We start from the raw sequence: 13,206 nt of genomic DNA, 5'->3' as shown, positions 1-13,206 counted from the left end.
TATTGCACTTCAAAAATTATTTTATTTTACATCTTTCACTCTTTGAGTATTTGAGTAGATGAGCTGCGTTTCAAAGACTTTTTTTCCTTTTCCTTTGAGAATCAAGTTCCTTGTGTTTTGATGGTACAGTGTCACACACGCTCATGCATGTTATTGCACCAAGTTGTGTTTTAGAGACTATCAAGATGAACTGCCATTACATCCACTCCAGTTTTCAGGGGTTTTAATGTCTAATCCGTGTTCCTTGTTCCTAGTGGATGATTGACCAAGTACTTTTGAGGTGTTTAGCGTTTAGTTTCTAGTCTAACATTATGTGAATAATAAATTTGTGTCAGCAAGTCATTTTGTATATAGAGGTTTTATGAAAAAGAAATGTATTTTTCTCTGTCATTTCTCTCTTGAGAAGTAATTCACCTTTGGTAATTCATTTGGCAATAAAGAAATCTCTAAAAAAAAACAAAAAAACTGAACTGTTCTTTATATATGTGATCAAGACAATATATTATTAAATGACAAATTATCTCAGGGAAAACAACAGCCTGCAGTCATAAACTGGATAGACTTTGAATGCTGTTTTTGAGAGATTCTGAATAAACAAATAAACAGGCTTAAGACTCGCCCTAGTCCGGAGACCGCACAGATTTGGTCTTGCCAGACCAGAAAAACGTCTTCAAAGATTTCTTAACTGCAACGCCTGTCATGGGAGGTTTGACAGGTTCTGACAAATTTAAAACCGTATGTGAGGGTTCTAAGTTATTAATTCCCGGCTAGTCGGAGAAATAAAAAATTAATGCCAATAATAAAGACAATCAATAAAAGTATATTAAACACATGCCAACAACTAGGGACAGTAGGCAGTGCACGATTCCGCATTCGTCAAAGATTTGTAGAACTTCATCTCCCATACTTAAGAATTTCCCCCAATACGTCAGAGGAGGTTTGTGGGAATTGTCGTTGTAATGTGCCGCACTTCAATGTAAGTGTGACGCTAATGTACTACAATTCCTAGAGGGCAACTGGTTTATGGGAAGTGTCAACTGACTCATAGTTGGGAAAACTTTACAGCATATGTTTATTTTCATTGCTGAGACTTTTTTTATAAACAGGAGCGGCGTCCACTGACTGAAGTCCAACTAAGGTAGCTAACATGAAATGGTTATTTTCGGAATGGAGCTATCTTTTCTCTGTCTTGAATTCACACTATGACATGATAACCGAATTTTTTTCAAACTGGCTCCTGGCACTGTAGTGACACTTATTAAGTAACAGCAGCAATAGTGCAGTTTTGCCCTGCACAGAAACTGATCTTAGTAGCCAGCATCTTACGGTAGTGCATCTTTCGGGGTAGCTGTAAATGGGTGGCTAGTCACTGGCTTTATTTCTTAACATGATCCGACCCTCTTGTTTTGCGCTTTTCCCTATCCGCCTTGAACTACTTTGTACTACGAGACACCCATGGCCTCATTATGGACATTAGCCAAGAAAAATGTCAAGGAATGAGGGAAGTATTGTGTATTCTGCAACTGTGTTAATTACTTAACTGTACAATTAACGGCGCTCAGTTAGCAGTCCAAAATCAAGCCTGGAGCTAGGTTGTCATTTTAATGTTCACTGAAAAGCGTACTGTTGTCTTTGTTGCTCAGTTATCGTCAGCTCGTGTTGTCTAAACACTAATGGAGCCACAGGTTGGTTCCACATGTCTTTACGTTGGAGTGTTGGGCTGTAATTCAGTCGCGTGCACTTTGATGGTTTTGTTTGGATTGACAATTTATTTTTTCCACAGATTATATATTTTTACACAGTGTATTCCAGCTCTTAGTCGATAATCCATGAGTTTGTTCGAAAACGTCACTGTGACAGAAAGAAAAACTTAATTTCTCTAAGGTACTTAATTTCTCTAAGGTGGATGCAGGAGGACAGGTGCGTGAAGCTTTTTCGAATATTTTGCATTCTTTTTTCACAGACAGTGTGACGAGCTTTTGTTACATTCGTAGTGATGTTTTCGTAATTCTTGTTCAGGCCATGATTCGTGGTGGTAGAATGCAAGTAATAGGCAACTCCTCATGTACTCCTACGTAGCTCCGTGTAATATTCCACGGTACTACATACAGACTCACCAGTGAGAAATGTATGGTATTTTCCCTTTCAAAATCATGTGTACCACACCTTTTTCTTATAGCCATTGTTCATTATAGGCTCTGAAGATAGATAACTAACAATAATTCTTTAATAATGAAGTATTGGCCTGCTCTTCTCAAAGACAGGGAGTGCGCAGATGTATTAGATGGAAATTTTGTGCATAATTGCACAAATCGATTTCGTTTGCATGATTTCTTAGCACTGTTGATTGTATTTATTTGCCGTGGGCTGAAGGCAGTCAGGATAACAGTAACAAAGGGGCTCGTTCATTCAGTGGCTAAGGAATCTGTGCTTGGAACAGGGCATTACCCTCTCAACTGGGCCTCTACAACACATTTTACCAAAGAGATTCAGTCCTGCTTGTATTTCAGCAGGGGTTGTGTGGTCTCACAGTGTTTGGAACAGTACGTGGAAATGTTTTGAAGTAACTACTCTAGTAACCACTTTCAGCCCAATAAGGTGTAAGCACGACTCATGGAAAAACTCACAGGGGGTTCTCCACTCACTCACTCCCTGCTGTATGAATGGAGAGCTCAGTCAAGTGACTTCATGTGTCCTTTTCTGAGTATAAATTGTTGATACACCTAGGATTGGTGTGTCTGGTCTAACTTGTGATCAGTTTTGTTTTTTGGGATTTTTTTTTTTCAGCTGTAGTTAATTTATAACCCCCCCCCCCCCCGCCCTCAAAAATGAATCAGTTGAATTTTACTGGAACTGAGTAAAATTCAACTGATTGAAATTCCTTCTCAGTCCAGTATGTGTTTTTCTGTCGAAGTTTGGTTTTTTGTCTTTTGCAACTGTAATTGATCCTGACATTAAAGCTTTTGTCTCATGCAGTCAGCACTGGTGGAATAAGGATGGGAAGTGAGGCTGGTCCAGTCCAAATAGTGACTGTAAACAAGGAAGACCATTCCTATGACTTGGATACGGGGGCACTGGAACGGATTCTGCTCGCACCCCACGTCCGAGACAAGCATGTGGTGGTGCTGTCCGTTGCCGGCGCCTTCCGGAAGGGCAAGAGTTTCCTTCTGGACTTTATGCTCCGATACATGTACAAGAAGGTGAGTCGTCCGGAAACAAACGTTCACATCTAGTTTGTGAGCAAGAGCGTTGTTATTGTTGTACAGTATGTGTCAGTATTCATTTTGGGGTCAGTGGAACTTGTGTTACAGACTACGCTGAGTAAATGTGAGTCGGTTTCCCGCGTCTTCGTCTTTCTGCCAGAAAATATATATAATATATAATATCTATTATATATTCAAAATATAAAAGCAGATGTATATGGCATATGGAGTTGAAATCACTCACAACAATGTTATAATGATTCACTATTGACATGCGATCAACTAAGGTGTTGTGCAACATGTCCAGTAGAGAGCAGTTCTTCTTTTCCTCTTTGTCTTCCTCTCCTCTCCACCTTTTTACTCTCTCCTCCATTTAGCCCGAAGAAGACTGGCTGGGAAAGGAAGATGAACCCCTGACAGGTTTCTCTTGGAGGGGAGGCTCAGAGCCAGAGACCACAGGGATCCAGCTCTGGAGCGAAGTCTTCATCGTGCAGAAGTCCGACGGCACAGAGGTAAGACCTCCACACTTTGTCAAATCGCTCAGACGCTCAGTCATTACGGCGTCAGAATTTGGAGGACTCACGGCTGTACTGAATGATGATATGATACATGTACTGTGCAATATCAGCAGAACCAATGGACAATATGTCTGGACTGTGATTTATGCACTGAGATGGTTATTCCATTTGGATGTAAAGGTGGCCAACATGTTTTTCACAGGAAGATTATTTTACTGTCTTTTTCGGTATTACAAACAGGGGCTTTCAAATGATGTAGCCTTTTCTGGCACATAAAAAGAAATATGCTAATGAGACATTTTATTTATTTATTTGTTCACCTGTGACTATAATTATCCACAAAAACACTGGCAGTCCGGTTGTCTTTATTTTCACATATACTGAAGTTTATAGTTTTGTCTGTATCTCTTGGAAAAATGTGTGTTGTGCTCAGTGTCAGTTTAAAGATGACCTGATGAAGGTATTCCCTGAGGCACCAATAGGGGGGAAAGTGAATCTATCAAAACAAAATGCTCAGGGTTAATTGTGGTCCAGGTAATCAATTGTGGTCCAGGTAAAAGATTAAGTGTCGAAAGAAAAAGGAAAAAAAAAAGTCCTGATTCTGCCAGCTCTCTCATTGTATGATTTATTATAAGAGCTTTAGCTGAGTTCCACAGAGCATAACTCGCAACAAGGACAGCAAAAGCCATATTGGAAGAACAAGTAATACCAGTGAATCAAGGAGAGAAAGCTCCCAAAAGAGACATCATACTTGACACTGTCATTCTATCACTGCAAAGATGTGAGGAAAGTAATGGTTGGCAAGATAGGTTTCGTTTCCTTTCACTGCAGTGAACTAGGAAGGAGGGTCCACCAGCAAAAATGGTATAGAATCTTTCAAAAGGCCTTTACTTGTTTTTTTTTTTGTTTGTTTTTTGTTGTTTCTTTTTTTCAAGGCAAAGCATTCAGAAATCCAGACTGGTTTCTCTAAATATGCAGAAGTGATACCAAGGAGTGTGTTTTTGCAGACATTAGACATTCTATCTTTGAATGCGCACTTCATCAAAATGCAAAGCCAGTATTTCCATCATCCAAAATTCCCTGAACTATACTGAAAAAAGTGTAGTTTAAAAGCATTTGTTTCTTCCGGGTCGGTCGGTCGTTGAAATTCACAATTCCACTGTCTGGAATTGGTTTAGCGTGATGGGACAATTTCATCAAAAAAACCCAAAAAGGGCAAGGTCAAAGCAGCCAGTTTGTTTTACGTTTTGATTTTATATGGAATTATCTCAAAAAGAGGATGAAGAGAACATGGCTCAAAGCCCGGCTGTGCTGTGCTTGCTGTCTGTGGCCAGCAGACCATAACAGCACAAGTTTGTCAGGTTCCCTCGGCTTGGTGAGTCAGCCAGGGTCCCTCCTCCCTGTTCTCAGTAACAGTGGTCACTGACAGTCAGGTACTCATGTACCTTCTGGTAGAGTGAGGCAAATAGCACTCTCCCTACAAGTGAATTGCATTGCTTGACAATGCTATGTAATCTATACTTTGGAAATATGGAAATATATGCATGTACCAGCCTCATCTCAACCTGACTGACGTGATCTCTGTGTGCAGCTAATTGGGCATCTCCAATTAGGAAGATAAAGGTGGAACAACAACAAAAAAAAAAAACAGGATGACATCTGCAGCTCTGCCGACGCTGGGCAAACTGAAGGGTTATGTCGATTTGTTCTGTTGTTTTAGGTGGCAGTGCTGCTGATGGACACACAGGGGGCATTTGATAACCAGTCCACTGTGAAGGACTGTGCTACAATCTTCGCTCTCAGCACCATGACCAGTTCCATGCAGGTACCCTCAGCATCAGAACAATGCTCAGAATCGACCTTAGAGAGCGTAGAAAGGAATGTGTTGTCATTAACACAGCTTCTGTTTTTTTTTTTGTTTTTTTTTTGATAGATCTACAACCTCTCACAGAATATTCAGGAAGATGATCTTCAGCAACTGCAGGTCTGTCCGTGTAGTTAAGACTCAAATCCCTGAGAAGTCAGGGGCATGTATTTCTGAAGGGGGATGAACTGAACACATATATATACAGTAATATATAGTCGAATAAACAGGGGAATCATGACACCTTTAACATACGTATAATGAATGGTGAAATGGTGAATGGTAAACACACACACACACACACACACACACAGACACACAAGCATATACACACAATTCTGTGTTTTGTAATAAAGGCTTAAAGTGCATACAGCCAAAAATTAAAAACAAGGAATTGTGAATGAGGTAAGTCATATTTTAACATTTACAGTTTGTGAGTACCGCCAGCTGCTACATGCTGTAGAACGTCTAGTGTTTCACTGTAAAGTCTGACTGCACAGCACTCAGTATGACATTGCAAAAAAAAAAAGTGCACCTGCTTTCTCCTCGACATTGTGAAACTAAAGCGTTACAGAACATGTAAAAAAAACCAAACAAACAAAAAAAAAAAAAAACAGGCGTCGTGACGTTCGTCGTACATTTTGGTGATAAACATGTATCACTCACCATGATGCACTCACACTCAGTGCCCGCAACACTGGCCTCCAGAAGAATGTGAGATAAAAACTGTGGACTGATATGGTTGTTCTGTTTATTTATACTGCCATGCATCTGTGTACTGCTGTGTCTACTTAAGTATGACTGTTAAAATAATATCAAAGTGTCAAAGCGTTTTAAACGCATGAGGTACTTCACCCAGTGCCCTGCCGCACAATAACATCAGTCAGATCATTTTGTTACCGTCTGAAACTCTATGACTCCTCATACAGTATCAGCTCAGAGGAGCTGGAGTTTGAGTGTGGTCTGTGACTCTTTTCTCTTCTGCTCGTTTGCAGTTGTTTACTGAATACGGTCGCTTGGCTATGGACGAAATCTTCTTGAAGCCGTTCCAGGTACAATCAATTACACATGGATTTCTGAAATCAGTAGAAATATGATACAACAGGACCGCTGTTAATATTGTCTTAAGCAATGCATTTAAATGCATATTTTACTTTTTAGATATTCCTCAAATCATTTCCGTATATATTTTTTATTAGCTTATCATCTGATTTTGATTATGCATAAATCTTTGATGTGTACAAAAGTAAATATTTTTTCACTGATTTAATGGCTCTCTCTCCAGCTAAAACAAAAAAAAACAAAACTTTCAGCTTTCCCAACTCAATATGCCATGCAGAATGGTTCAGTGGACTGCCTTTGCCCCATTTACTGACTCACAGAGGCACCAATAATTAGACCGAAAAACTGAGAAAATGTTAAACATCTGATGTGTTTCTAAACAATATCAGTTAGCAATAGCATCCCATTTCATTGTGTCCTTGTAAGAATGAGAAGTGGTTACTGAAATGGGTTTGAAGTCGTTAAAAGCTGTCCAGATAATCTCTTGGAACTGGTCCACTCTCTGTCTACAAGAGCAGATGGATGCCCTCACCGTAGTCCAGCTTAGACAGTGCAGTGTGGGAGGGAAACTAGGGCTGTCATATGCCCATTTAGGAACTCCACAACCTTCTGCAGCCTCAGGGTGGGGAAAATCTATGTTCAACAACAACAACTTTTCTTTCTTTTTTTTTTTTTTTTTTTTGAGAAGAAGAAGAAGGAAAACCATTCTGTACATTGTTATTATGTTCATGACTGCATACCTATTTCTACATTGGTTCTGCAAGAATGCCTTCCTGTTACAGGACCTTTTTTTTTTTTCTCCTCAAATCGACTTCTTGTTCATTGGTACCCATGTCACTTCTCCATTGTTTGCGCTTAACGGCACTCCTGAATGTATTTCTCCGCTTTAATACCTCCATGTCTTCTCTGCTTACAGTCTCTCATGTTCCTGATCAGAGATTGGAGTTTCCCCTATGAGTATAAGTACGGCCTTAAAGGAGGACAAGAGTTCTTGGACAAACGTCTTCAGGTAAAAGATGAGCTGCCGTGCGCGCAGTTTTTGTTACCGCGCATGTGCTGAAAAACATCCCCCTTTACCCTTTTAAGGTATTCAATACTGACGTCAACACTTTACTAGTGTGGGATCATGAGACATAAATAGTTGGCTACAACCTAATAATAGAACTTTACAGATTCATAGTGCGGTCAATTAGTGGAATTTTTTCTTTTTAAAACAACTCCTGTCAGAAAACCTGTGTTCATGCGTTCCACACCCTCTTAAACCTTACGGAAGATTAGTGCTCAATAGGATCATATTGGAACTGGTGCTTATGTAGTATTACAGTTAATCCAAAATATGGATTAATGGGTGGAGTTCTAGGCTGTTTTTGTTTTTGTCTTCAAACCATGTGTGAGTAATACATTTCTGAGGTCTTTGTCACAAGAGATCTTTTCAAATAAAGGATGGCATCACGAATATTACCTCGGTACAGGTAGTGGTAGTGTTGTGTACTCTGTAAAAAATGCTGTAAACAAAACAAACTGTTGTTGTTGTTGTTTTAAAAAAAAAACACAGCTATCAGGATTATGTGAAGCGGCTGGAAATCTTGCAGGTTAAACTTATAAGAATTTGGAAATGGTATAGTACATGAAATGGAATAGTACAACTGCAGTGATAGGACAAGTTATTTGATAAGAACTTAGAAATTCAGTAAAATTCTAAACCAGCCCTGTTCTATCTGCAGACATTATGCCCAACACTGCCTCAGTGTGCCATTGCTGCTGGTTTATGAGTACCTTATGCATATCAGGTGGATGGGAGCTGATAGTTAGAGTCAAATCTCAGCTCACTCCAGGTGTCTGATGAAAGCACAGATACAAGTGCTACCCTATCATTGTAAAAGAAATCTTAGACACAGCTTGACTGGGTGTGCATTTTTTTTCTTTTTAAAAAATACTACACAGCAAAAACTCAAAAGCACAAAGTGCAGATGAGAGAGAGTGACAAAAACTTAAAAACGTCCCCAGAGAAATTGTTTGAGCATTAACACATTCTTCAGTGCTCTCTAAATTGTGTGTTTGTATTTGATTCCAAGTTAACATGATACAGTATTGTGTTATGAATTGTGTGTGTGTGTGTGTGTGTGTGTGTGTAAGTAGTCACTTCTCTTGGTATGATTGTTTTATAGGTGAAGGAGACGCACCATGAGGAGTTACAGACAGTGAGGGAGCACATTCATTCCTGTTTCACCTCCATCTCCTGCTTCCTCTTGCCCCACCCTGGTCTGAAGGTCGCCACCAGCCCTTCGTTCCGGGGACAGCTCAGCGGTACCGTATATGCCTAACTGGGACTTTACCCACATACTCTCCTCTCTGTCTCTCTGCTGTATCCACTGATTTCTGTGTGTTATCATTCCTAATTTGGTAGAGAAATCCTGTTTTGGTTGCTTTCGCTTCTCTTTCATGTCCCTTTCCTTTTGCTCCAGAAATCTTCACTTAACTGTGTGACCTTATTCATTTTTGTTTGAGTAATTTAATGTTTTGTTTGTTTGTTTGTTTGCTTGTTTGTTGACATCTCAGATGTGGCTCCAGAATTTAAGGAGGAGCTGCGTCACCTCATCTCAACACTACTGGAGCCTGATAGGCTGGCTGAGAAAGAGATTAATGGTAACAAAGTCACCTGCCGAGGCCTGCTGGAGTACTTTAAGGTGAACGGAGCACCCCTAGACTCTGTTGCACGCACAGAAAATTCACCATTGTTAACTTAGCCACTTTTAGAGAGCGCGTTATGTCGTTCCACACCGATCCAGACTGAGACAAAAAATAAAGCACTTCCTGAATGAGTGTTAGACTGCCAAATGTAGTAATCAGGAGAGTGATTTATAGTTATTGCACAGTTTAATGACAGTATTGCTCTACATGTGTTTTCAGGCCTACATCAAGATATACCAGGGGGAAGACCTGCCCCACCCAAAGTCCATGCTGCTGGTATACATGTCTCCTTTTTCACTTTATATTTGACACACTGAATGACTTTAAACACTTTGAAGGGAATAGGGTTGGGGAATAATATGTTGGTAGATTGATGGAAAGAATTTAGGCTTAAAAACTTGGGACATTGTAGACTGAGAGAAGTTTTTCTGATGACATCCTTAAAGATTAATAACAAAGACTGCGGCTTGACTCTTTAAGGCTACTGCAGAGGCCAATAACTTGGCTGCTGTGGCTTCAGCAAAGGACCTTTACTACAAGAATATGGAGAAGGTTTGTATGTGACCTCAAATCTACTTATTACCCATTATGTAACACTGCCACACCAAAGGTTACATCAGTTGCGTAAAGAGAGACTTCATTTTGTCTGTCCATGACCTGTTCAGAGACGTCTAATTATAACTCAAGTTTCTTTTTCTTCTTTAAGCTTAGTGCTTCAACAAATATACTAAAACCTAAAAAGTTAACATTTCAGACTTCAGTATGGTTTTGAGGGGCATACCTGTTGTGGCTTAGTGGGTAAATCTCTGGGTTAGTGTGGGTTGAAAAGGACAGGGTATTTGGTGTGTGAACACATGTACTATACTCCTGTTTTTATCACTGAACTTGTTGTAAACATGTGTTTCAAGTGGTCCTGCCCCTGTTATTGTCTTTGTTGATTTTAACTCTGTGGATGTGACTTTTGACTCTCTTGTCAGATCTGTGGTGGAGACCTGCCTTACGTTTCCCCTGACTCCTTAGAGGAGAAGCACAACTTCTTCTTCCGTGAGTCTCTCCACCACTTCTCCTCCACCAAAAAGATGGGAGGTCAAGAATTCTGCGACCGCTACCAAGCACAGCTGGACTCAGAGCTTGGAGAGTTGTGGGAATCTTTTAGCAAACACAATGAGGTGAGACGCTGAGAACACTCAAAAGAGTGTTTAAGCAGAACCACGCAAAACGTACCTCTTACGAAGAAGTGAAATTTCATTGCTAGTCATCTTTAATATGTATTTTTTTTTTTCCCAGGATTGCTGACAATGAAATTTGTCCTCATATTTTGTTAAGCGTTCTAATTTCATAAATGTCAACTTATATATATATATACATACATATATATTTGTCTGGTTCAGTAACCTTAAAACTGTAAAATACTATGTTTGCTTATTTCAGTCAAAGAACGTTTTCAGTGCTTTCCGGACGCCGGCTGTACTTTTTGTCCTGGTGTGCTTCCTGTACGTGCTCTCTGGACTCTTGCTGTTCATTGGTCTAAGCACCATTGCCTTTGCGTGTGACTGTATGGTTGGCCTGGCTATGATTGCCATGCTCACCTGGGCTTTCATCCGTTACTCTGGCCAGTACCGAACCGTCGGAACAGCCATTGACCAGGCAGCTGGAGTCTTACTAGAGCAGGTGAAGAGGGAGGGGGGGGTGTGAACATCTCAGATTTATATTCAAGGTTTCCTGAAGTATCTCTCCTCTAAATATATTCAGTGAAAGTACTGTTAATTGGCTTTTGAAATATTTCTGTTCAATTCTTTTCATGTCTTTCTTTCAGGCAACAGATATTTTGAATAAGACCAGAGGTCAAGGTCAAGTGACCGCACAAGAGAAGAAATCCAGCTAGGCAGCTTTAAAGATGAGTGAAACAGATGTCGATGCAGACTGCACAACAAGCACAAGAAGCCCAAAACCAATGACAGAGCACCACCACATAACACACTTGTTTTTGCACAGCACTTAAAATTCAGTGTAAAATAAACAAACAAACAAAACCCCGAGTCAGGAAGTCAAAACTAAATATCGTTTCATTTGTAATTACAGTGCAACCTCCCAGTAACAAATATTTAACTATGAAACCACCAGCTTGCTTATAATATCAGGGACAGTTGAAATTGTGGCAGAAGGGCTAGGCACTTTGAGGCTGAAATGACCATTACATTTAATTGTACTCCTTCCAAAACTATACCCAAGATCTTACCATTTGTCTCAACTCAAAAAGGTTGAGTAGTATTACTCTCCAATATTCTTCTAGGGCTATGTTCTTATGTATCTTCGTTATGATGTTATGAATGCTCAAGCTAGATACATATCCATTGAAATGCAACTGTGCTAAGTGACTTTTATAGGGCTTTCATTCTGCTATTTTCAATATTGGTTATTTTTGCCTTGTTTGTGTATCTCGTTTCTTTTTTTTTCCATGTAATTCCCCACTTTCTTCCAAGTCATTTAGGAATTCATTAAGCAGCATTGACAAGCATCAAATATCTGTGTCAAGGATTTGTATGTTCGTGAATTATTCTGTCTTTATACCTTTAACTCGGGGGTAATGACAGAGATGTTTACAATTAGGAGTGATCCAGAATTTTGCTTTCTTGTTAAATTGTTTTGGGGGTTTTTTTTCTCTTAAAAAAATCTATTTGGTTTCATTATGCTCTTTTAATCATTTGCTCCAACTTTCATGTCTGACCTAACACTGTTAATAACATAGCAATCACATTCCATCTTGGATTTCAGTTGAAATCCAACCTGTCAGTGAGGTGGGTTTTTTTCTAATCTGTTTGAAAGATTGTTTCATTTGTGTTAACTAGTTACGATTAGAAAATGTTCCAAAGAAAACTTTATAGTATGAAGTCATGCCAAAAAGTTCTGTGTACTCAGAGAATTCTATCACTGTGTTTGGCTGTGAGATGTTTACATGATGAGCATTTGTACTGAAGAATGACTTCAACCCTTTCTTTACGCTACAAACGCAGCTGACATAACCAAAAGACGACACAGTTATCAGTGATAAGCTGCAGACCACTGCCCCGCTGTAGTTATGTTACCCTGTCCATTGTACGCTTTCTACAACGTTTGTTTTTCATCACATTCCGTGTTGTCAAAGCCTTTGTTCAGGGCCTTGCATTCCTACTTCGTTCCACTGTTGAGAGGACCACACGTAAACTGACCTATTTGACCAGTGTTGGGTGGGTTATATTTGCACCTCTTTTTACTGCATTGTACTGTTACATTTCTTATGCCATTTTCAAAAATAAAATTGTAAGCATGAACTGTAATATACTGAGCATTTTCTCTCACTTTGGTACTTAATTAACAGGATTTCCTTATGTTTGGAAACACCGAACTGCAAAAGTAGAACATTATTCTGTTTGTGTCATAAGCTATGGATGGCTACTAATGTAGCTACTATTTACACAATAATGTGCTAATTTTGGTGGTCAGAATATCACATCAATTAGCGAGCCTTTTTCGTAGTTGTCAATTCATGGACTACTTCTCACGTATCTTTTCCACAGCGACGGTCTGTGGCTAGTTTTCGATTTCAACCTGATATTAGTGACGTCTACCACTCTTCTCTTCATCTTCCCTTTCTCATATTTTTCTTCTTCCTCTTCTGTCTGTCCACTGATTCGTTTGTAAGCACGTTCGCTTTCCGCTGCAAGACACTCCCTCTAGCGTGTTGTGTGAATTTCACCATAGAATAGAAATGGCCTTGTTTCCTTATATGGTCATTGGAGTCGCGAGCCGACTGATGTGCGCGTATTGGATGATGCGCGTTCACGACTGTCACCATTTGCTTCCTTATTTGGAAGCGAGTTAAGCGAAC

At 39.7% G+C, this 13,206-nt stretch overlaps 1 protein-coding gene across 1 annotated transcript; it reads left to right on the top strand.

Annotated features, from left to right (window-relative positions):
* The first annotated feature begins 1,059 nt into the window (after nt 1-1,059).
* Nucleotides 1,060-12,621, top strand: atl3 (atlastin 3). Its single transcript, XM_030765896.1, has 14 exons — nt 1,060-1,138; nt 2,977-3,200; nt 3,581-3,715; nt 5,442-5,546; nt 5,655-5,705; nt 6,581-6,637; nt 7,564-7,656; nt 8,816-8,954; nt 9,207-9,334; nt 9,558-9,614; nt 9,819-9,890; nt 10,316-10,507; nt 10,770-11,009; nt 11,155-12,621. Exons 2-14 carry the CDS (start codon nt 2,997-2,999, stop codon nt 11,221-11,223), a joined length of 1,542 nt encoding a protein of 513 aa, XP_030621756.1. The 5' UTR covers nt 1,060-1,138; nt 2,977-2,996; the 3' UTR covers nt 11,224-12,621.
* The last annotated feature ends 585 nt before the right edge of the window (nt 12,622-13,206 follow it).

The sequence above is a fragment of the Chanos chanos genome, chromosome 2 (assembly GCF_902362185.1).
Source record: "Chanos chanos chromosome 2, fChaCha1.1, whole genome shotgun sequence".
NCBI lineage: Eukaryota > Metazoa > Chordata > Actinopteri > Gonorynchiformes > Chanidae > Chanos > Chanos chanos.
The sequence above is the reverse complement of the archived record's forward strand: the minus strand, read 5'-3'. Positions and strand labels throughout refer to the sequence as shown.

Coding starts and splice junctions, on each gene's coding strand:
- atl3 (XM_030765896.1), top strand. CDS start 2,997: ATGGGAAGTGAGGCTGGTCCAGTCCAAATAGTGACTGTAAACAAGGAA. Junction 3,201..3,580: donor TCCGATACATGTACAAGAAG/GTGAGTCGTCCG, acceptor TCCTCCATTTAG/CCCGAAGAAGACTGGCTGGG. Junction 8,955..9,206: donor GTTCCGGGGACAGCTCAGCG/GTACCGTATATG, acceptor TTGACATCTCAG/ATGTGGCTCCAGAATTTAAG.